General features: G+C 47.4%; 1 protein-coding gene across 3 annotated transcripts in view; it reads left to right on the top strand.

Moving 5' to 3' along the window:
• Btbd11 (BTB domain containing 11) overlaps positions 1–22,314 on the top strand; it is a 310,957-nt gene that overhangs the window by 281,407 nt on the left and 7,236 nt on the right. For all 3 annotated transcript variants that reach the window (XM_008843114.2, XM_029568348.1, XM_008843115.3), the window contains 5 exons: positions 6,423–6,528; positions 10,165–10,267; positions 12,450–12,531; positions 16,943–17,011; positions 18,032–18,145. In XM_008843114.2, coding sequence (XP_008841336.1) covers positions 6,423–6,528; positions 10,165–10,267; positions 12,450–12,531; positions 16,943–17,011; positions 18,032–18,145 — 474 coding nt within the window. The remainder of the gene's footprint in view (positions 1–6,422; positions 6,529–10,164; positions 10,268–12,449; positions 12,532–16,942; positions 17,012–18,031; positions 18,146–22,314) is intronic.

Genomic DNA, 22,314 nt, shown 5'->3' with positions numbered 1-22,314 from the left:
AGGGAAATGATTTGCTTTTACAGGCGGTTTCATGGCAATTCCTACTCGTGCAATGTGGTGTTCAACATCACATAGACTAACAACAGAAGAAACAGAGATAGTTAAGCGAGGATGCAGTGTGCGGTCAAACATTCCCTAAGCACACATTTCCATCGGTAGCTTCACTGAAATAGCTCTTTGTATCTTTTTCTTGCATTATAGTTGAATTTGTTCTGTTTACCATTGAATTCCAAGAGTTCTTTGTATACACTAAAATGTGGTGTTCAACATCACATAGACTAACAACAGAAGAAACAGAGATAGTTAAGCGAGGATGCAGTGTGCGGTCAAACATTCCCTAAGCACACATTTCCATCGGTAGCTTCACTGAAATAGCTCTTTGTATCTTTTTCTTGCATTATAGTTGAATTTGTTCTGTTTACCATTGAATTCCAAGAGTTCTTTGTATACACTAAGTACTAGTCCTTTGTCAGCTGTATGGTTTGCATATATTTTCTCCCCCCTCTTTTATCTTTTGTCATCCTGGTGCTGGTATTTATCTCTGTTTACCATTGAATTCCAAGAGTTCTTTGTATACACTAAGTACTAGTCCTTTGTCAGCTGTATGGTTTGCATATATTTTCTCCCCCCTCTATAACTTGTCTTTTATCTTTTGTCATCCTGGTGCTGGTATTTATTGACAACAGAAGGGTGACTGCCAGCTCAGGTAGAAGTCCAGGCCTCTCATTCGGCTCCGTGGACACCCGCAGAAGAGGCTCCCCAGTGATGGGTGGGTAGGCACGCCGGCACCCCATGTGGCTTGATCTTACACACCTCAGAGAAGAGTAGGAAGGACACTGCTCTGACAACAGAAGGGTGACTGCCAGCTCAGGTAGAAGTCCAGGCCTCTCATTCGACTCCGTGGACACCTGCAGAAGAGGCTCCCCAGTGATGGGTGGGTAGGCACGCCGGCACCCCGTGTGGCTTGATCTTACACACCTCAGAGAAGAGTAGGAAGGGAGCCTCGTTAGCTCTGTGGGGGACTGGAACTCCAACCACCATGTGACAACAGAAGGGTGACTGCCAGCTCAGGTAGAAGTCCAGGCCTCTCATTCGACTCCGTGGACACCTGCAGAAGAGGCTCCCCAGTGATGGGTGGGTAGGCACGCCGGCACCCCGTGTGGCTTGATCTTACACACCTCAGAGAAGAGTAGGAAGGGAGCCTCGTTAGCTCTGTGGGGGACTGGAACTCCAACCACCATGTGGTTTTCACTGGCACCTGGGGGTGGCTCATTGCTGTGGGGATGAAAGTCCCAGCTTCCTATTTGACCTTCCATGGCACCACTTCAGTGGGGGTTAGAGTGCTTGAAGCCTGGTGAAGGAGGAGTCTGGGCTCCCCACTTGACTTCTGCTGACAAGGTAGAACATCTTTTCCGTGTTGTGTTGGCTGGAACAGAACAGATATTGTCTAAAAGAGGCCAGCTGTTTCCTTTGCTGACCCACTGGATAAAAGTTCTAACTGTGGCATTCTTTTCCTGCGCCCACCCATTGGCATTTCTGAGTTGTGGCTTCACCAAGAATGGGATGTCTGCAGCAAAAGAGGTCAGTGACCTCACCACTGCGTAGCCCATCCTGTCCCTGGGTCCCCAGCTGCCCAGCCTTCTCTCCAGCTCTCAGTCATCTTAGGTTTCTTTGATATTCACCATCTAGGTTCTCAGTTGATTTCAGGTCTTAGTCCATGTTCTGTTGCTGTAACAGAATATCTGAAAAAGAAGTGGTTTATAAAGGAGAGAAGTTTATTTTGTACCATCACCTGTCTAGAGGTGGGACGTGCAAGGGGGCGGGGCTAGCTGTCTTCTTAGATGAGCTGGCAGAAGAGAGGGGTAGCGCAGATGGCCTTGCTTTCTAAATACCTGCTCTCACAATAAGTAATCAGGTCCAGGGGGACTGCACCCATCCTTCCTAACAACCTTACCACCTCTTCAAGATCTGTCACCCCTCAGCATCATGACGTTGCGAACCAAATTTCAGCATGCCTTTCAGAGGCAACAAAGTACATTGAACCCACAGCCCTGTAGTATGAGGAATAAGAAGGGCGTGTCTCTTCCAGTTCCCACAAACAGGAATAACAAGGATTGTTTTAATTTAAAAAGTCAGACTTCTACCCTTTGCCATGAGACTTACTAGAGGCCTGTACACAGTGTTTTAGAAATAAATCTTTCTTTTACGATAATAAAAACAAATCATTCGGCTGCTATGTTCCATTATCTTTTTCCTGAAAGCATCTGGGCTCTGACACCCTCAAAGAAGCAGGTGTGTGTCAAAGTCCACAGTTAGAATAGCCGGCAGCATTACCAGAAGCCAAAAGGTCCACTGAAGCAAATAGGAAATAAATAAATAAAAGTAATAAGCTGGACCGCAAAGCCCCACTAAGGAGATTCAGGATCAAATCTTGAAAGCATCAGATACCTCCAGAAGTTACTAGAGATGTTCCCACTCCCACAGAGCATGGCTCTCAAACCATCTAAGTGAAAAACCTTGAAAATGAGACTCACTGTAAACACCATTTTCTAGAATTGCTTAATTTATCAACTTCAGAGAAAACACTGAAGCAGGACAAGTCTGTGTTTAGCGGTCCTCCCCTGCCCTCACCATCCATCCATCAAACCGTGGTTAGGCTTGTCTGTTCCATCTTCTCGTCGCCTTTCCTCTCTCCCACCCCTCATGCAGCCATCACAGCTCCAGCCTCTCTCCTTCCCCTGTGTCTCAGCCTCTGCTGAGGAAGCGACCTGCACCAGGCACTTAAACCAGGACATGGATTTAATGATAATAATCCCCAACATTACTGAGCACTCCTGCATGCCAGGGGCCATTCTAGGCCTTCTTTCCCACACACAAGGACCCCTGGAGGGAGAGAGTTGTGTTATTAATTGTCTCAGTTTGAGATGATGAACCTGAGGTGCATTTGGGGGAATCCAGCAGAGGCAGGATCCTGATCTAGGCAACCTGGCTCCAAAGCTAGTGCTTTCGACTGTGAAGGCACCCTGTCACTAGGCTCCCCCTTGGGTTAGCCTGCAGTGCACGGTTCACTGTGAAATGCTAGTTTTGTCTTCTTGAATGACAAAAGAAGACTTTGGTATGTAGCCATGAGCATTTTTTCCATGGGAAGGTCACCCTGCTGAAGTCATGGCCCATAGAGACTGCCTTGGAAGGCACCTTGACGGTCACCTACCCAGTGATCCCCCCAACCCTGGCCAAGGTGCACACTGGAAAAAGTACTACTTAAAGAAGGCTTGTGGTGCAGCACAGGTGGCCGGTGGCACATGCCTATTATTCCAGCACTGGGGAAGCTGAGGCAGGAGGATCCTGAGTTCAAGACTATCTTAAGCTATATATCAAGGTCCTATCTCAAAATAAACAAAAGAAGAAACAGAGAGATTAGAAAGAAAGCACTGGGTTGGCGATGTAGCTCAGTGCTAGAGTTCCTGTTTAGCATATAAGATCCTGGGCTCTATCACCAGCACCACAAAAAAAGATTTAAAAAAATAACCATAAATAGGACTGGGGGAGATGGCTCAATGAGTAAGATACTTGCCACTAAGTTCGGGTCCCTAGCACCCACATTAAAAGCCTGGCATGGCAACATGCATCTATAATCTGAACACTGAAGAAGAGACAGGCAGACCCCTGAGGCTCGCTGGTCAGTCAGCCTAGCTAAATGGAGAGTTCTAGGCCAGTGAGGGACCCTGTCTTAAAAAGCAAGGTAGGTGTCCCAAAGAATGACACTCAAGGTTTATCTCTGGCTTCTACATCATACACACATACATGCATGTCACACATGCACTTGCACATGCACATGCACATGCACACAGAAATAAAACAAAGGATCAAGTACATAAAAACACAATCTAGGGGGCTGGAGAAATGGCTCAGTGGTTAAGAGCACATACTGCTATTGTAGAGCACCTCAGTTTGGTTCCCAGCACCCACACTGAGCAGTTCACAGTCACCTGTACCTCCAGTTCCAGGAGATCCAGCACCCTCTTTGGAGTCCTTGAGCACCTGCATTCACCTGTGTACATACCCACACACAGACATACACATATATACATATAATTAAAATAAGATGAATCTCGCCCAGCATAATGGCTCATACCTTTAATTCCAGTCCTCAGGAGGCAGAAGCAGGTGGATCTCTGTGAGTTCAAGGTCAGCCGGTCTATATAGCAAATTCCAGGACAGCCAGTGCTATATAGTGAGACCCTGTCTCAAAAATCAAAAAAGTACAGTATAAACAGTTGTTGACTTCATCTTTTAGATTAGATCAACTTCCTTTCCTTTACATGTATTTGGAAAGGGTTGCTTATATTACTACCATAAAAGGAAAGCCCTCAGCTGGATGTGGTGGCACATGCCTTTAATCCCAGCACTCAGGAGGCAGAGGCAGGAGGATCTCTGTGAGATCAAGGCCAGCCTGGTCTACATAGGGAGTTCCAGGTCAGCTGGGGCTACAGGGAGACCACCTTGTCTCAAGGTCTAGGCAGCCTGGCTCCATGCCTGGAAAACACCTGCCTCCACCCCCCTACCACTTCCTGAGTATATTGCTATGCAGCTCCTGGTCCTCTGTGATCACACTGAGTGACCAGGTTTTAGGTCAAAGGAGGCAAATTCTCAGGCCACAGCCTGCTGTAACCCCATCCAGAGCTGTGGGACATGAAACCGGTGGTTCTGAAACATAGCAGAGTATCAGTAGCACCAGGTAACATGTAACACCAGGCAACCTGTGACTGTCCGGCTTCCTGAGCTTCACCCATGAAGGAAAGGCTAAGAGTCCAGGATTTACATTCCTAACAGGCTCCCAGGGGATGCTAGTGCTGCTGATGAAGGGAAACGTTTTGCTAAGCCCTGTGTGCAAGGGTGAGGCGGCAGTCACTGGCGTGATTGCCAAGGGGGAGGAGCACTTACCACTCATTCTTTATAAAATATCAGTACCATCCTTGCGAGTAGAACACACAGTCCCTTCTTCCTTCCACTCTAATGACATCTCTGTGAATCAATCAGAAGTGACACTGTGCCTTCTGTGATCTGTCTGCTTCAATAGAAAGGGTCTGGGCTTTCTTTTCAAGTGCAGAACTGTGTCCTTCTTCCTTAAGAGTGAAACAGTGAATTAAGTCTGAGAACAGCTTGAATCATTGACATCATCATGGTCCCAAGCCCATCTTTTAAAAAAGCAAAATAGAATTTATTATTTTATTACAAAAGCAATATTTGTTCATTGTAAAAAATTTAAAAATCATGATTTCACTCAAAGGTAACTGTTCTATTCTAGACCGTTTCCGTCTTTCAGTTCCAAAAAGACATGGTACAAAATGTGCTGTCATCTACTTTCCTTATGTAATGTTTTATTGTGCTAGTCAGCTTTCTGTTGCTGAAACAAAATGCATGAGATAATAAACTTAAACAAGGAAAGGTTTGTTTTGGCTCACAGTTTTGGAGTTTCAGTCCGTGGTCAGTTGGCCCCATTGCTATTAGGATAGAAGTGAGGCGGCATGTGAGGGCAGAAGCATGTGGTGGAGGCAGATGGGAAGCAAAGAGAAAAATAGCCAAAGAGACCAAAGTCTCATAATCCCCTTCAGGGACACTCCATCAGGGAGCTAAGATTTTCTTCAAGGTCTCATTAAGGTTCCAGCACCTCCCTGTAACACCATGAAGGAAGGACCATGTTGCTAACACATGGACCCACGGAGATACAGTCAAACGACAGCAGTTGTAAATGCTTTTCTAGCCTAGGTTTTAGCAGAATGCAACAGCAGGCTGGCCTCCCAGCCTGCACACCAGTGCTCGGACGGAGCCGAACAGAAAGGGCTCTAACTTGGAGAGAACCAAAACACAGAGGATGAAGGTCACTCAGAGCAGGTTCCTTCCACCCTGAGCAACCACAGGCAGCTGGAGTTTGGAATCACAGAAACTTCTTCCTCCATATTTATTTTTATTTTTCTTGAGAAGTGATTCAACTAATGACTCCCAGATCCAGAAATGCCTGTGCCCAGAATCCAATGCCTAACAAAGCTGAATCAGCTTTTGTCTTGTTCGTGTGGGCCACAGTCACAGGACCAAAAATGCTTCCTGCTGCCAGGGCAAAATTATCAACTGTTCCCAGAATTTGAGAGTATTGATAAAGGTGGATTGGGGGTAAAGGCTTTCTATTCATGAGCTACAAAAGCCTGATTTCACATGGCTAGAAAATAATTCAGGCAAGATGGAAGAATGTCTATGAATTTCTAAAGTGCTCAGCAGTGAACTGGCTAGAAATAGACAGTGAACTCACAGAGCAGGTCAGTCCAGGGATGGCAAGGGCATGTATGCTCCAGGGGGACTTGGATGACAAGCTGGCTTGGCCCACCCACAGTCCCCCATGACCAGCTCCTCTTTTTCCTCCACAGAATGAGGTAATCAGCCAGCAGTTATGTGTCATCTTCACTCACTGTTATGGTCCCTACCCCATCCCCAAGCTCACGGAGATCAAGAGGAAACAGACCTCACGCCTGGGTGAGTGGTGGCCCAGGTATATGCGGGTGATAGCTGTGGGATGAGGAATGGGAAGGAAGGAAAAGCCAGAAACAAATAAAGGGTCAGAGTTTTGGAAGGTAAACGAGAGACAGGTATAGGAAAAGCCAGGCCCAAGAGATGAGAGCTCCCGCAGTAGGTGGTGAATCTCTTTGGACAAGGAACCTGTCTAGTGCCTCACCTATAGGACCCTCAGTCACCCGCAGCAGGGTCAGCTAAGACTCCATGGATCTCCCATGCAGAGGAGATTCTGATAGACAGCCCCACTGTCCATGGTGGCTGTGAGTTAGTTTTAATTGTCAACTTGACACAATGGAGACTCACCTAGGAAGAGAGTGCCAGTGAAGGATTGTCTAGATTAGACTGGCCTGTGGGCATGTCTATGGGGAAGTGTCTTGATTCCGTGATTGGTGTGGGAAGATCTAACCTAAACGTGGGTGGCACCATTCCCTAGGTTTGTATAAAATGAGAGAGTGAGCTGAGCACAAGCATATGTGCCTTCATTCTCTCTCTGCTCATGACTAGCTGCAACCTGACTTCCCCAAAGCGATGGGCTGTAACCTAGAGTTGAGACCTAAAGTAAACCCTTTCTCCCCTAAGTTGCTTTGGTTAGGGTATTTTATCACAGCAACAGAAATAAAGCTTAATACAGGAGCGCTTCCCACAAAGTCTTCCTCATCAGTGGGGAGGAAAAAGCAGGAGATGCTAATGAGCCAGCAGTGTGCCTAATACAAGTCCTTCTATAGGAAAGGAAGAGAAGGGAACAGTGTCTGCCCCCACCATGCACACCCATAAAAACTAGAATAGGGGAACTGGAGAGATGACTCAGCAGTTAAGAGCACTGGCTGCTCTTCCAGAGGACCCGGGCTCAATTCCCAGTACGCACATGGTAACGAACAACTGTCTGTAACTCTGGTTCCAGGGAATCTGACACCCTCTTCTCACCTCCATGGGCATTGCACGACACAGATGCACTCACATACATGCAGACAGTACACTCATGCAGACAGTACACTCATACATATAAAATGAAAATAATAAAATATTTTTTATAAAACACACAAGAGCAGGACATACCTGAGCAGGGCAGGCTGGGTGCTCTGAAGTCCTGTGGGAACAATTAATCACTTGATACTCTTTGAACACTTGCATTGAGCCAGCTCCAGCCAGGCACCTGGCCTCCATCTCAAGTAGCCCCAGATATGCCAGGAGGCAAGCATGGCCTGTCCCACTCTGAGTATGAGTAAAGGATAGGGCTGAGACTTGAAACCCAGATCTGCTAAGACAGTAATTCCTCACTGTGCAGGGCCAGCTCCGAGATGGGAGCTGTAGCACCAGCTCGTCCAGAGGATCTGGGGCTGCTGCAGGCAGAGCAGAGGGGAAGGAAATGGGAAACAGAGACAGTCCCAAATTTATAGGAAAAAGAATCCTTCATTGTTAATTTTTTATCACTCCCCAGACAGCAGGACGTCAGGCTTCTGCAATAGCAGGCTCAGGTTCCCCACCTCAAGACAGCCAGGCATTTTTCCATCGTCAATAACATCCAACATCTGGGTCCTTATGAGACCCCTTGTTAGCATGAATATTTTCAAGGTTTCAAAGGCATGGTATAAACTGTTTTCTGTAGGAAGGGAACATTTGAATTTGTTGAAATTTCTCTCACCAGCCGTGAAAGGGCCCTGGTTTTTCAAGCTACAGGTCAGAATTTCAAGGCTAGCACCAAGAGGAAAGACGGCAGGGGTCTTAATTAAAGAGAGGCGAGAAAGCTGCAGGAGTCCCGTCACAAGTGGTCTTGTTAAGAGTTTGGACTTGGGGGATGGAGAGATGGCTCAACAGTTAAGAGCACTGGCTGATCTTGCAGAGGACTCAGGTTCAGTTCCCCAAACACACATTGTGGCTAACAACCATCCTTAACTTCAGTTCCACAAGACATAACATCCTCTTCTGGTTAAGAACACTGGCTGTTCTTGTAGAAGACCCAGGTTTGAATCCAAGCACCCACATGGCAGCTAACAACTTTCTATAACTCCAGTTCCAGGGGATCTGATGCCCTCCACAGGTATTGTATGCACAGGTGCACTTACATACAGGAAGGCAAAACACTCATAGACTTAAAATAAAAAAGTAAATCAGGGCCTGAAAAATGGCTCATTGGTTAAGAACACTGACTGCTCTTGCAGAGGACCCGGGTTCGGTTCTCAGCACCCACATGGCAGCTAACAATCATCCATAACTAGTTCCAAGAGATCCGACACCCTCTTCTGACCTCCATGGGCGCACTTACATACATGCAGGCAATACTCTCATGCACATAAAATTAAAAATATAATAAATAAAATATTTTTGAAAAATAAGTAAATCAAAAACCATTTTTAAAGAAGTTTGAGATCTCCTGAGAGCTATCGAAAGGTTTGCTCAAGAATGTGGGTGTCTATACCCCAAGGAGCAGTCTGAAAGGCCAGCCCCAGGTGGGGCAACTCAAGTCAGCTGGCAGGCAGGTGGCCTAGCACAAGACTCAGCAGAGATTAGAGCCACCTTGTTCTTGCTGGGTAGAGACTGACCAGGAATAGGGGCAAGAGAGTGTGACTATCCCTAGCAGGGAAGAAGTACTGGGCTGGCCACAACTGCCACCCGCAAGGGCCTCAAGTCTCCATGACTAAAATAGCAGGTGACCTGGAGAAGCCTTGTGTTTGATGAGTCAGGCCATAGAATCAAAATGTCTGACTTCAGACCCTGGCTTGCAAGTCACTGTGATGTCTACATGCCTCAGTTTCCTCTACTGCACAGTGGGGAACATGTGATCCCCATGTGGGCCTGACATGTTGTGAATCAGACTCAGTAAGTACATATTAGCTAAGTTGTCTTTGTTATCAGGAGAGATGCGGGCAGAGGGTGCTGGCTTCTTTGTCACTTATGCTGGGAGAGAAGGACCTGGAGCTCAGTGGCAAGTGGCATCTGAGCTTCTAAACCACTTCTAGCAGGCAAGGGAAAACTGAGCCCAGAGAAGGAGGCCCAAGAGTGGGTGAGTGGCCGGCACAGACATGCCTTTCATCCTCCAGAGGCTCTGAGCTCTGCCTGGAGATGTGTCTGCTGTGGAGAAAGCTGCTGTGTTTTCTTCTTATTGCTGGTCTCCTCTATCTTTGTGTGTGTTAATGAGTACGAGTTTAGGTGTCAGAGGACCAATCTCAAATGTCTGTCAGTCCTCACCTTCCACTTTGGGGCCATCTCTCCTGTTTGCTACTGTGTGCACCAGGCTAGCTCCCCACAAGGTTCAAGGACTCTCCTGTCTCCACCTCCCATCTCCTTGTAGCACTACCATGTCCAGCTTTGCAGGGGGTCCTGGGGATTGAACGCAGGTCCTCACACTTGCATGGCAAGCACTTTCACCCACTGAGCCATCTCCCCAGCCAAGAGCTGCTTCTAACCTCAGGTCAGTGATGAGCATCTCCTGTGATGAGATGGAGGGCAGTGACACATCTGCCCTATGATGAGTACCAGCTCTTGTGTCACCCGTGAGCAGTAGATCACCATGTGTCTGTGTCGGCTTCCATACCTTCCACCACAGGAAGCACCTCGCCCGCATTTCCACTAATGCTCCTTTCCTTCTTCCTCTTGTAGATCCTCATTTTCTTAACAATAAAGAAATGTCCGATGTGACCTTTCTGGTAGAAGGAAGGCCGTTTTATGCTCACAAAGTGCTGTTATTCACAGCCTCTCCCAGGTATGTACAGTTGACCTTGCATGTGGCTGGATCATGTCTGTATCTGTTGCTAATGCTGCTTTTTTTCTTTTTTGAGATAGGGTCTCATGTCCTTGAACTCATTATGTAGTGAAGCTGGCCTTGAACTCCTGATCCTCCTGCTTCTACCTCCCCAGTGCTGGGATCACAGTCATGTGCCACCACACCCAATTTATTTTATACTGGGGATCAAACCCAAGGCCTCATGCATGAGAGGCTAGCACTCTACCAACCAAGATACATGCGTAACCCATATTACATTTTTTTTTTAATCTTTTTGAGACAGAGTCTCCTTGTAGCCCCAGCTGGCCAGGAACTTGCTATGTAGACCAGGCTGGCCTCAAACTCACAGAGATCTGCCGGCTTCTGCCTTCTGAGTGCTGGGATTTAAAAGTGTGCCCACCACACCTGGCTTCATATTCCTTTTCTTTGAAGTTCAATGTTGGTGCTATCTTCACTGGGCTAACAGAGCATCTTCTTGAAATCAAGGATCTCAAAGTACAGGGTACCTCTTTTTGCAACCTAGAACAAGGTACCCTCTTGTCTTGGCAGATGTAGAGGTCTGTGAGGAGACACCCTTATACAGTGGACAGCTTGAGACTCCTTATGTGGCAGTCTGAAGAAGCCCATTCTCCAAGTGTCAGGGGACAGATTTGACATAAGCCACCAAGATGCAAGGTTCCTGTCCTTCCCTTCCCTTAACTGTACAGTTAACCAATGAGAATATCATGCAGAAAGACTGTACTGGGACACAGCCCAGATGAACAGCACATTCTTAGCATGTATGAGGCCTAGATTCTATCCACAGCATGAGAGGGAGAGAAGGAAGGAGGGAGGGAGGGTAGCAGAGAGTGAGGGAAGGTAGCAGAGAGGGAGGGAAGAGGTGAAGAAGGTCCCATCCTCCCTGCTCTCTGCTGCTGACTCCTGTGATGGGGACACCATGCAGAGCCACAGTATCCAGCTCCCCACAGGGAGCAGTGAAGCCAGGCAAAGGAGAGACAGGCCACTGGGAGGGGAGTAGAGGGCCCCTAAGTGGGGTCAGGCCCTAGCAATGCAGACAGAGAAGCCCTTCCAGAAATTTTCTCAGGGAATGGTGACTCGTAAGCACCTGACATCTGCAGTGCCCCTGTGCCAAAACCAAAGGCACTTGCTTTGCCACCACAGAAAAACACACCCTCCTGAGTGATTCTTAGTTGGTGGCACCAGACTGGCAGTTCCACGCTGTGCTGGTGTCAAGGTCTCAGTTTTCCTCAAGGTACTGTGGTCCCAGAGGTATCAGCACTAGGGGAAACTGCAGTGAGAGGAAACATGACCTCCTTGTTTCGTCTGGGGCTCTTCTATAAACCTGTCATCTTTTTTTTTTTTTTTTTTTTTTTTTTTTTTTTTTGGTCTTTTTGAGACAGGGTCTCCCCGTGGCCCCAGTTGGCTTAGAACTCGCGGAGATCTGCCTGCCTCTAACTCCCGAGAGATCACTATGTAGACCAGGCTGGGCTTGAACTCTCAGAGATCTGCCTGCCTCTGCCTCCTGAGTGCTGGGACTAAAGGCGTGTGCTACCACGCCCAGCCACGTCCAGCTTAACCTGTCATCTTTTTAAAGTGAAAAGTTTTAAAAGAGCAACACAACTTAGCTTATTCACTTTAAAACCTCGTCCTCTGGGTGTGTCACTGAATACTGCTGGGGTCCCTGCCCTCCAGGGGCTTTGCCTCTAAAGCGTAAGATGGTCAAGCACCCCTGGAGAGACCCTCCCCCTGTTAGCAAGTGTGGGCTAAATGCCTGAGGTATTATGTCACACAAAAACAGAAGCCACAGAAACCCCTTTTCCCCCAGGGAGCAAACTTGTATGGCAGGAGTGAGAAACGGGTAACAGTTCCCTGAGTACCAGAGCCAGGGCCTGTGCTCAGGACAGGCACCATGCAGAGACAGCCCCATGTTGGTGCTGGAAAGTGCATGGGGCCTTAAAAGGTGAGCATCCCTCCGGGTGGCCAGTTTGGGAAAGGAGTTCCAAGCACTGAGTTTAGCTTTAAATGAAGACACTGATGGCTATATATCTTTGCTGTGTTTCAGAGTCAGGGTGCAGGGATTTCTGTCATGAAGAGACCCAAGTCTGGGCAGGCTGCAGGGGCAGGGGCAAGTCTTTTGATCTCCCTTGTGTGTCTCATTCAGGTTCAAGGCGCTCCTCTCCAGCAAGCCAACAAATGACAGCACCTGCATAGAAATCGGCTACGTGAAGTACCCCATCTTCCAGGTGAGCCCTGGGGTAGCCTTCAGCCCTCAGCCTGGGGCCTAATACCTGGGATGCTCCTGCACAGAGAGCTGCCAGTCACCTGTGCTCCAGGCTCACTTACTCTGTGCCTCATGTCCTTCAACCCTACAGCAGTCACAGAGGCCCAGTGCCCACTGGCCTCAACTCTGGGCTGGAAGAAGGGGACTCAAGGGTAAGGGACATCCTCTCCCAAAGACTCATAGTCTAGAGAGTAGCTGAGTCACTAGTCAGCTACAGTATTCTGTGGGGGGAGGCAGGGTAATGGAGAAGACTTTTTTTCACAGCCACAGTGCAGTAGCAGCTCAGACCAAGGACATGGGGACAGGGTTGGGAACTGAAATATCAAAGGCCAAGGAAATGCCTGGGAGCCAAAGGAAGGCTTCAGGCCCAAGAAGGGGGCTAGAACATTCGAAGCAGAGAGAAGATCATGTGTAAAGAACTTAAATGATTTATCCAAGTTCCTGACCTGTTAGAAATAGAGCAGGGTTTCAACCCAGTTCAAATTTGTCTCATAGTAAAGCTCGGGAACTTGGTTCTTGGCCGTAATAAAAATCATACTAGAGAGGAGGCAGAGAGATGGCTCAGCAGTGAAGAGCACTGACTGGTCTTGTAGAGGACCCGGGCTTTGATTCCCAGCACCCACATGGCAGCTAACAACTGTCAGTAACTCCAGTTCCAGGGGAATCTAACACCTTCTTCTGATTCTGTGGGCATTGCACGACACAGGTGCACTTACACACATGCAGGCAATACACTTATACACATAAAATAAAAATAATAAAATATTTTTTAAAATCATGCTAAAGAGCACAGCTCCCATTCCCTCAGCCTCGCTGCACAGTGTAATTGCCTGAGAAGCTTTGAAATATCCCCCCTGAATGTCCAGTCTGTACATCAGACCCATGAAGTCAGAATCTCAGGATGTGCAGGGCCCAGCCTTGGCCTTCTCACATCCCTTCTCCCATCATGCCACCAGGGCTGGGAAACAGCACCATGGTTACAGCATCTTCTGCACATTCGCAGGTATCTGAATCCCACAGAGATGGCTAGGATGCTTGTTAAAACATAGAAAACATGTTGGATGCAGACTCCCAGGGTTCTCGCCCCCTAGAGCCTGACTCTATAGACACAAGAATTCTCATTTCCAGCATGAGCCCCTTAGTGCTGATGCTGCTGGGCCCAGGGGTCCCACTCAGAGGGCTGCTACTGCCCACTGTGCTCTTCGATTCTCCCAACTCCCCTCCCAGGAACTCTGAAAGGAGTTGGCCAGAGTTCCCACAGCTGCTGCTAGCAGAGCTGAGGGTCAACCCGAACCTAGTTCTTTTGTTTCCTTCCTTCCATGAGAACATGGACCCTCCCTGAAGTCACTAGCTGTAGAAAGCCTCGCAGGACCTGTTAGAGTTGGTGTATTAGCTGAAGGCAGAAAAAAGGAGTGTGTGTATGTGTGTGCACACACCTCTAAGAAGCGTCCAAAGGCCTCACACTCGGTAAATTAATGTTTGCCCAGTGGACTTGCTGTCAGAGCCCTGCATGGGAAAGGCCAGCCTCAGAGGGATCCCCAGGCCTGTAATTGCTTCCGACAAGGAAGGTTTGCTGGCCACATTAGCCTCAAGTTCCTGTAATGGGAAGGGAAGATTTATCAGGCCCTGAAGACCTATCTGTGTGCCTGCCCCTTCCCCATAAAAGAAGAAAAGCCTCATTTGTGGCTTGAAATAGGCCAAGGAAGGATCAATTCGACCCACAAGGAGGCTCCCAAGGGGCCTGTGCACTTCATGTGTGTTCTGGGCAGAAGAATTTTTAGTAATTGATACTGTGCTGCATTTCCTCCCTCACACGTTTAACATCACATGTTTGCAAGAGCCAACCCACTGAGGCCGCACCTGGAGCTGGGCTCCACCAGGCTGTGAATGCCATTCAAGTTGTCTCACATGGGTTGGCAGTGGCCAAGAAAAACAGCTCCGTCTTGCAGGCCTTCGATCTAATGAGAGCTCGTGTTACCCACTTAGAGAAAAACACTTGTACTAGCAGAATATGGACGGAGCCTGAGATGGCCCAATTTAAGTTCCACTAGCCCCAGGATCTCCCCCCGCCTCCCAATGCAGCAATTTCAGGCCGTGGCTCAACCTTGAATAAATGAGACAACATGATAGAAATGTGCTTTGTAAAGAAAGAGCCCATGTTGGGGGTGGATATTACGGGGGTGCTTGTTATTATTATTGGTTTGACCTTATAACAGAGGTGCTAGAAAAGTAAATTGATTTTAATAAAGCCAATAGCTCAGCATTGGTGACAGTATTTCCCATGCTTATAACTCCCCATGGTAGGAGGGGAAGGGCGCCAGTGCCATGTTTTTCCCAAGGCCTGAATGACATCAGTGCCTCTTCAGCAGGCACGTGGTGGTCTCGGAAACCTCAAGTCGGTACAGAGAGACCCAGACATAGGAGATATGTTTATGTGAAAAATGTTCATGTGAGCCAGACATGTTGGTGTGTGCCTACAGTCTCAGCACTTGAAAGACTGAGACAGGAGGATTGCCATGAATTCCAGGCCAGCCTGGGCTAAAATAGTGAATTCTAGGACAACATGAGCTACCAAATGAGACCCTATATCCAAATAATAGTAATAAAATAAAGTGTTTGTGTGCCAGGCACTGTGCTAAGCATGGGAATACATGCTGACCGAGGGATCTATAATCTCAGGCACCTGTGAGGAAGGACACAGTTGTACACAGACACTGCCTGAAACAAGAGACCTGAGCTCCCCAGTTCAGGGTTCACTGAGCTGGACCCCAGAGAACAGCCAGCTTCAGCTGGTAGAGAAGGTCATGTCCAGGTAAAAGGAATAATGTGGGCAGAGCCTGGAGAACACAGGGAGGTTTTGCTAGAAGCAAGTGGAGGGGAAGAGGGGGTGGGCAGTGCACAGAGCACTGATATGCTCGACGTAGTGGCATACACCTGTAATCCCAGCACCTGGTAGGTGGAGGCAAGTGGAGCATGAGTTAGAGGCCAGCCTGGGATACATAGAAAGTTTCTGGTTACAAAGTGAGATCTTTCTCAAACAAGCAAACAAACAAAAAGCAGGTCCTATCAAGAACCAGCGTCTGTGAAATGTCCAGACTGGTTAATTCCATGGTATATCCAGGCCAGCTGTTGAGGGGACAGAAGGATCTGATAATCGGTAGTTTCTTTGGGAATGTGAGGAATGTTCCAGAATTCTCCCATGGCAGTGGTTGTACAACATTGTGACTCTGCTAAACACCATGGTACCAAACATTTTAAATAGTTTTGTTGTTGTTCTACGAATATATCTCCATCAAGCTTTGCTCAATATTTTTCTAAAGCCATCATTACTTTAACCACTCACAGACGAAAAGTAGATTGAGAATAATTACAAATCGTCTCCAGTGGCCTAGTGAGAAAGGGTGGCATGTGGTGGAAGCAGATGAAGTTTTCAACCTCAGAGAACATTTGGGAGCTCACATTTACTGGGCACTTTCCTGGGCCTGTTCCAAATGGTAACTCACTAAACCCTCCCTTACCCCATGTAACCAACAACATTCCCACTTCACCAGTGAAACTAAGGCAGGTCACCTCCAAATTCCTAGATCTTAACTGCTGGTCTCAGATAGTCAGAACCCAAAGGGACCACAGCATGGCACACAATCCAAGATCCTCCATCTATAGGTTACCCCAATATGGGATATAACCAGTCTGCAGATTTGCCCAGGCACCAGGCAGGGAAAGCCATTCATCAGGCAAGCAGGTGGAAGGTAGTTGGAAGTGGAGGGACTGGAACAAACTGGAAAGAGCATATGCCACCCACAAAGGAGTACTTGGTTGTCATGGGAGGCAGTGACACTAAATTCAGACACATTTGTGAGTCTCATTCATTTCAAGGACATGCATTTGCACAATTCTACAACTTTGTGCACTATTCAGACATCAGGAGTCACATGACGAGAGACAGCCTGGCTTGCATCAGTCACACCAACATCAGTGAACGCCTCACAGCCACCCCTGTGGTCCTGTCAAGTTGTAATAAAAAGCTTACTGCCTGGAGTGGCCCTCTGGGACTTCAGGATGGTTTGAGTCAGGCGGCCTGAGCTGTGCCTTCTGTACAGCCTGACCAGGTGGGAAGAGCACAGGTGCCTCTTGGTGATTGTCCAGAGGAGGGAAGCCTGTCATGGGTTTCTCAGGGTGTGAGTTTGGCCCTGTTGGTACACTGGAGGCAGGAGCTGGAAACTATAGGGTGATAATTGTAGGGTGCCATCTGGAAAACCTGTTCAAATGGCATTTGCCCCAACCAGTAGCAGAGTGGTGTTCTAGAATGGCGTGAAGGCTTTCACAGGAACTGTGTGGTGGAGGCTTTGCTCACCTTGTCCTCTTCCTTCTAGCTGGTCATGCAGTATCTCTACTATGGGGGTCCAGAGTCACTTCTCATTAAGAACAACGAGATCATGGAGGTAAGGGGCCCACTCTGCTGTTGGCTGTTCTAGCTTCCCGTGGGTGAAGAACAGCTCTAAAAACTGTTAAAAAGGCTGTGATAAAGGGTCTGGATGAACAGCCTGATGAAGGATCCACCAGCAAGCCCCGACCTCCTATCCTGTGGAGCAAGGATGCAGCACCATCCCAGCCCGTGGCCAAGTTTGCCCACCCAGCATCCCTCAGAGTCCCTTCCATGAGGGATGTTATGGAAGTGAATGAATGTACATTTGAGCTACAACTGGGTATGGCAGCTCATGCCTGTAATCCCAACACGTGGAAGGCCAAGGCAGGAGGGTCACCAGAAGTCTGAGGCCTGTCTAGACTAGATAGCTCAAGTGCCAGGCTAGCTAGAACTCCATAATGAAACTGGGTCTCAAATCAGTAAGTATATACATCAATCAGTCAATCACCAGAAAGCTCATGATAAACACTGGCAGTCCCAGCCCCACTCTGCCATCCCCCTTGGAGAGCTCTGGCTTCCCCTTTCCAGAGCCTGTCATTTGCAGCACACCTCTGGGAGCCTGCCATAGCTCGGCACTGACCTCAGCGGTCCAATGGAACAAAGACCCCACCTTCCTGGATTCTGTACAAGGAGGCAGGAGTGACATGGCATCTGGCTCCAGAAGCCATATGAGATAAAGAAGACAGGGTAAAGGAGGTCCCTGAGATGGGGTGTGACATTGGAGTAGAGACCTGGACAGCACGAGCAGGGAGGGCGCCACACTGATACCTACCTTGCTAATTGGTTCCTTAGCTCATCCTCATCCCTGGGCATGATTGAGTGTTTGGGGTTGACCTGCTGTAACAGGTGTGCCCGTGATTCACCTTGCCCTGTCCCCTGCCCCTACCCCACAGTAAACTTCATAACCAGGGCCTGCCTGTTCCCCAGGATCACTTTATGTCTGTAGTGTATCCAGCACCTTTGTTCCTGTCCCTCAGCCGTGCACTCTGTTCCTTCCCCACTTTTGCCACTAACAGGCTCTTTTTATGCATTCTAGCTTCTGTCCGCTGCTAAATTTTTCCAACTGGAGGCTCTGCAGCGACACTGTGAGATCATCTGTGCAAAAAGCATCAATACTGACAACTGTGTTGATATTTACAACCACGCCAAGGTAAGCTGCCCCCTTCCTGATACCACGGCTGGGCCTTTGCATTCAAGACTCTCCTGTCTTATGTGACTGAGGATTGACTCGGGGCCTCAGCACATGTTGGCCAATTGCATCTGCCACTGAGCTACATCCCCAGCCCATAGACTCTCCTTCCTCCTTGAGATCGCATACCTCCTCCACTTTCTTTATTCCCTGAGTACTGGAAAGCAGGCCAAGGAAAGTTGCTCTCAAAGAGTGCTCCTCAAACTCCGCTCTCCACAATAACGACATCACAGACTCTGATTCCACAGACCTGGCCTGGGTCCTGGCTTCTGCTGTCCTAACCAGCCTCCAGCTAATGTCTCTGCTACTAAGTGATCTTACATAGAAGGTTCTAGAACAATGGATATCAAATGTGGTCCCCAATTCTGAAGCAGCCTGGAACTTCGTAGAAATGTCAAATGTTAGGCCACACTTCAAATCTGTCAAGCTGAAAACTCTGGGAATAGGGTCCAGCCCCCTCAGCTTCACAAGCTCCATGCTTGATGCCTGTTCTAGATTGTTCCCGACTCAATGCACATTAGTATCCCCTGGGTATGCGTTTAAAATCACTGTGCATAGGACTCATCCCAGACCAATGAAGTCACCCAGGTGGGTGTCTTTTCTAAAGCGTCCAGATGATTCTGAGATGTGGCCAAGATAGAGAACAGGGGTCTCTGGGGCCAGGTGGATGGAACAGCTAACCACTAATCAGAATTGCCTGGGGAGCTTTAGAAATACTTGATTGTTGCCCTCTGTCACCACAGAGTCCCTGCAGGGGCCCAGAAATCTGTATTTGTCACAACCTCTAGGATGGCATTGTCCTGAAGCCAGTCTCCACACGGTTTTTAGGAACCAGTGATTTTATCCAGTTTCTTTCACAAGTAGAGAGAAGAAAAATATTTTGGCCAGGCACCCCTCAAGGTCATTTCCTGTGTTGAGCATGGGGGACTCACAGTTGCTAGGAAGAAACAATGAAACCAGTAAAGACCAGGATTTCCCTTAAAATTTCTTCCCTTTTGAGTAACCAAAGCTCAGCACACCTGCCTCACAGGACCACAGCTCTGTAGTGTGACACTTGATATAATACTGTCCTTATGAGAGATCACATTGCCTTTAAGAAGTGATCTTCTGCTTAAGACAGCGTTCAGAGCCAGGTGCAGTAGCATACACTGTGACCCAGCAGGAGGCTCAGGCAAGAAGATCCTGAGTTTAAGGCCAGCCTGGGCTACATAGCCCCTGTTTCAAAACAAACAAAAATTAAACAAAAGATGACGTTCTGTGAGTCCTATTTATTTATTTATTTATTTATTTATTTATTTATTTTGCCATTACTGGGGATTGAACCAAGGACCTCATACATGCTGGTCAAGCACTCTACCACTGAGTTACATCCCTCAGCAGCGAGCCCTTTTTTTAACGTGCAGCTCTTGTACTAAAAGCCTTGTACATCATCTTAAATCCTCACCACAACCTTCTGGGTAAATGTCATCTTTACTCCAAGTCATAAGGAGAACAAGGCTCAGGGAGGTGAAGCAACTTGCTTACCATCACACAGCTGATACCAAGAGTTTTTCATATATATGTGAAAAACTCTTGGTAAATATATATATACACATACATGTGTGTACTATACCACCTAGCCCTTAAGTGGACATGCGTATCGTGTAGCCTTCACCACCTTCCACCTCCAGAGCTTTTTTTCATCTTCTCAAACTTTTCCAAAACTCCGCCTTTAAACACTGACTCTCCCTTCTCTCCTTCCACCTGCCGGTAAGCACCATTCCACTTCCTGTCTCTGGGGAATTTGACTCCCTAGGCACTCCATACAAGTGAAATCATATACTGTTTGTCCTTTTGTGGCCAGCTTTCTATCAACATAATGTCTTCAGTCTTCATCCAATGCTTTGCATACATCAGAATTCCCTTCCTTTTTAACTCTGAGTAGCACTCCAGTACATAGTCCATTGTATTATATATGGATATAATTTTAAATAACTAGATACTTCCTATGCTATACAGAAAACATGGGTTAACCTGTGTGTCAGAGAGTGACAAATCTGGATTCAAATCTCAGTTCTGTGCTTTTGACAAATACCCCAAAGGCCCCAAATCAGGGGCTCAGAAGTGTGTATCCCTATGTCCAGAATAGCATTACTTACAATAGCCAAAAGGTGGAAACTACCCACATGCCCACTGAAAGATGAACAGATAAACAAAATCTGGCATATGTGTGTGCATGTATTTTAAATTTTACTTGTTTTTATTTGTCGACATAAAAGCACAACTCTCACCCCAAAGGGCCTAAGAGACAGTTTATTCTGGAGCCAAATTATGAGTGACCATGACCCAGGAACACAGATTCAGATTACTCCAAATTCCTTGTTCTGACACCATAACAGTTTCATGAAGTTTTTATAATAACAAAGCAAACAAAGTCATTAACAGAGACACTTTCAAATACATTGGTGGAGCCCACATCCAAGAGGTAGGCTATAGTGCAGTGAGGAGAATTCTGCTATAGGCTTTAGATGTTATCTGACAGGCTCTTTAGCCCTTGGGTTTGTGGAGGCTGGTGGTCTGCTAAAGATGGCTCAAGATAACTGGTAATTTGACTCTGGACCTGCAACATTCCAAACCTCTCCACAATCACTGAAGCTCTAATTGGTTGATCGCCCTGGAAACTCTCATTCACATATTTTTATTTACCTGGGAGGCAGGAAGTTCTCTCTCTCTCTTTCTCTCTCTTTCTCTCTCTCTCTCTCTCTCTCTCTCTCTCCCCTTCATAGATAGATGATAGACAGATGCTCTCCTCTCCTCTCCTCTCCTCTCCTCTCCTTTCTGGTATTTTCTGGGCTTGAGTATGAATTTGGAAATCTTGATTCCCTAAAGAGATTAAGAGATCTTGGAGTAGCTCAATCCATAAAGTGCTTGCTTCCCAAGCATGAAGACCTGAGTTCAGATCCCCAGAACCCACAAAAAAAGGGAGGCATTATAGCACATGCCTGTAATACTCACTCTGGGAGGTGGCGACAAGAGAGTCTTGGAGTGCTCTGGACAGCTGGTCTCCATAAATTGGTGAGCTCCAGGTTCAGTGAGAGGGCCTGTCTCAAAATCTAAGTTGAAGACTGATTGAGGAAAATAATTGATATCAACCCCTGGCCTCCACGAGTACACAAGTGCACACACACACACACACACACACACACACACACAAAACACAGAGGTAGTGAGGATTACACCCAAATCTGGTATTTTTCTTCTTGAGACAGAGTCTCACTGTGTAGTTGATTTGAACATTCAGTCTTCTGTTTCAACCTCTTGAAGTCTGGAATTCCAGATCTGTACCCCAGCTAAGCAGTATTTGTTTTCATCTTAAACAGGTTGCTTTGCATAAGGCCACCCAGAGAAGCCTGAGTATCCATTGTCCCCCGCTAACCCCTTGACCATGGTCATTCAAGTTCCCCAGGAACTTGACATCCACAGGTGGCTTTTCTGTGGCCTGTCACCTTGACAGTGAGTCCCATCACAGTCCAATGAGGCTCCTTAACAGGCAGTTTCTACTGTGCGTGTCAGGATTTAATAATGTAGCACTGTGCCTTGTGAGTCCCTGAAGGGAATACAAGCCCAGAACACCTGTGGCAGGGAAGCATGCTCTTCATGGCATACCCTTGCAGCCAGGGCCTCAGCTTTGACAGACACCAGCCTCCGCCTCACAGGTACCATCCTGGAGTGGCTCCAATATCAACATCTGCCTTCTGTGATATGTGCATGAGTGGCAGGGTGGGACTAGCTGCCACCTCCCCGTGTGTACATGGCTTCCCTGAGCTGTGGACGCTGCAGCCTGGTAAATGAACTCCAGCCACAGGGATTCTGTTCCTGACAGATGTGTTGGCAGATTGACTGTCCTGCAGTAACAGGTAGAAAAACCAAGAAAGCAGCACTTACTTTGAACCATAGGCAATGCAGCCATTTCAATGCTAACAGCCACCTTCCAAATGTCAGCAAGGATCTCTGTAGTGCCACCTCTATACTGTGGAATTTTTTTTAATTATTTATTTAATAACCACACAATCAGAAGAAGCATTTCATTATAACAGAATTGACATATTCAATAACAATTTCCAGAGCTAAGATGCATCTCCTTCAAAATT

Source organism: Nannospalax galili, unplaced genomic scaffold, assembly GCF_000622305.1.
Source record: "Nannospalax galili isolate Female #2095 unplaced genomic scaffold, S.galili_v1.0 scaffold39, whole genome shotgun sequence".
In the NCBI taxonomy this organism is placed as follows: Eukaryota; Metazoa; Chordata; class Mammalia; order Rodentia; family Spalacidae; genus Nannospalax; species Nannospalax galili.
This window is presented reverse-complemented; position numbering and strand designations above follow the sequence as displayed.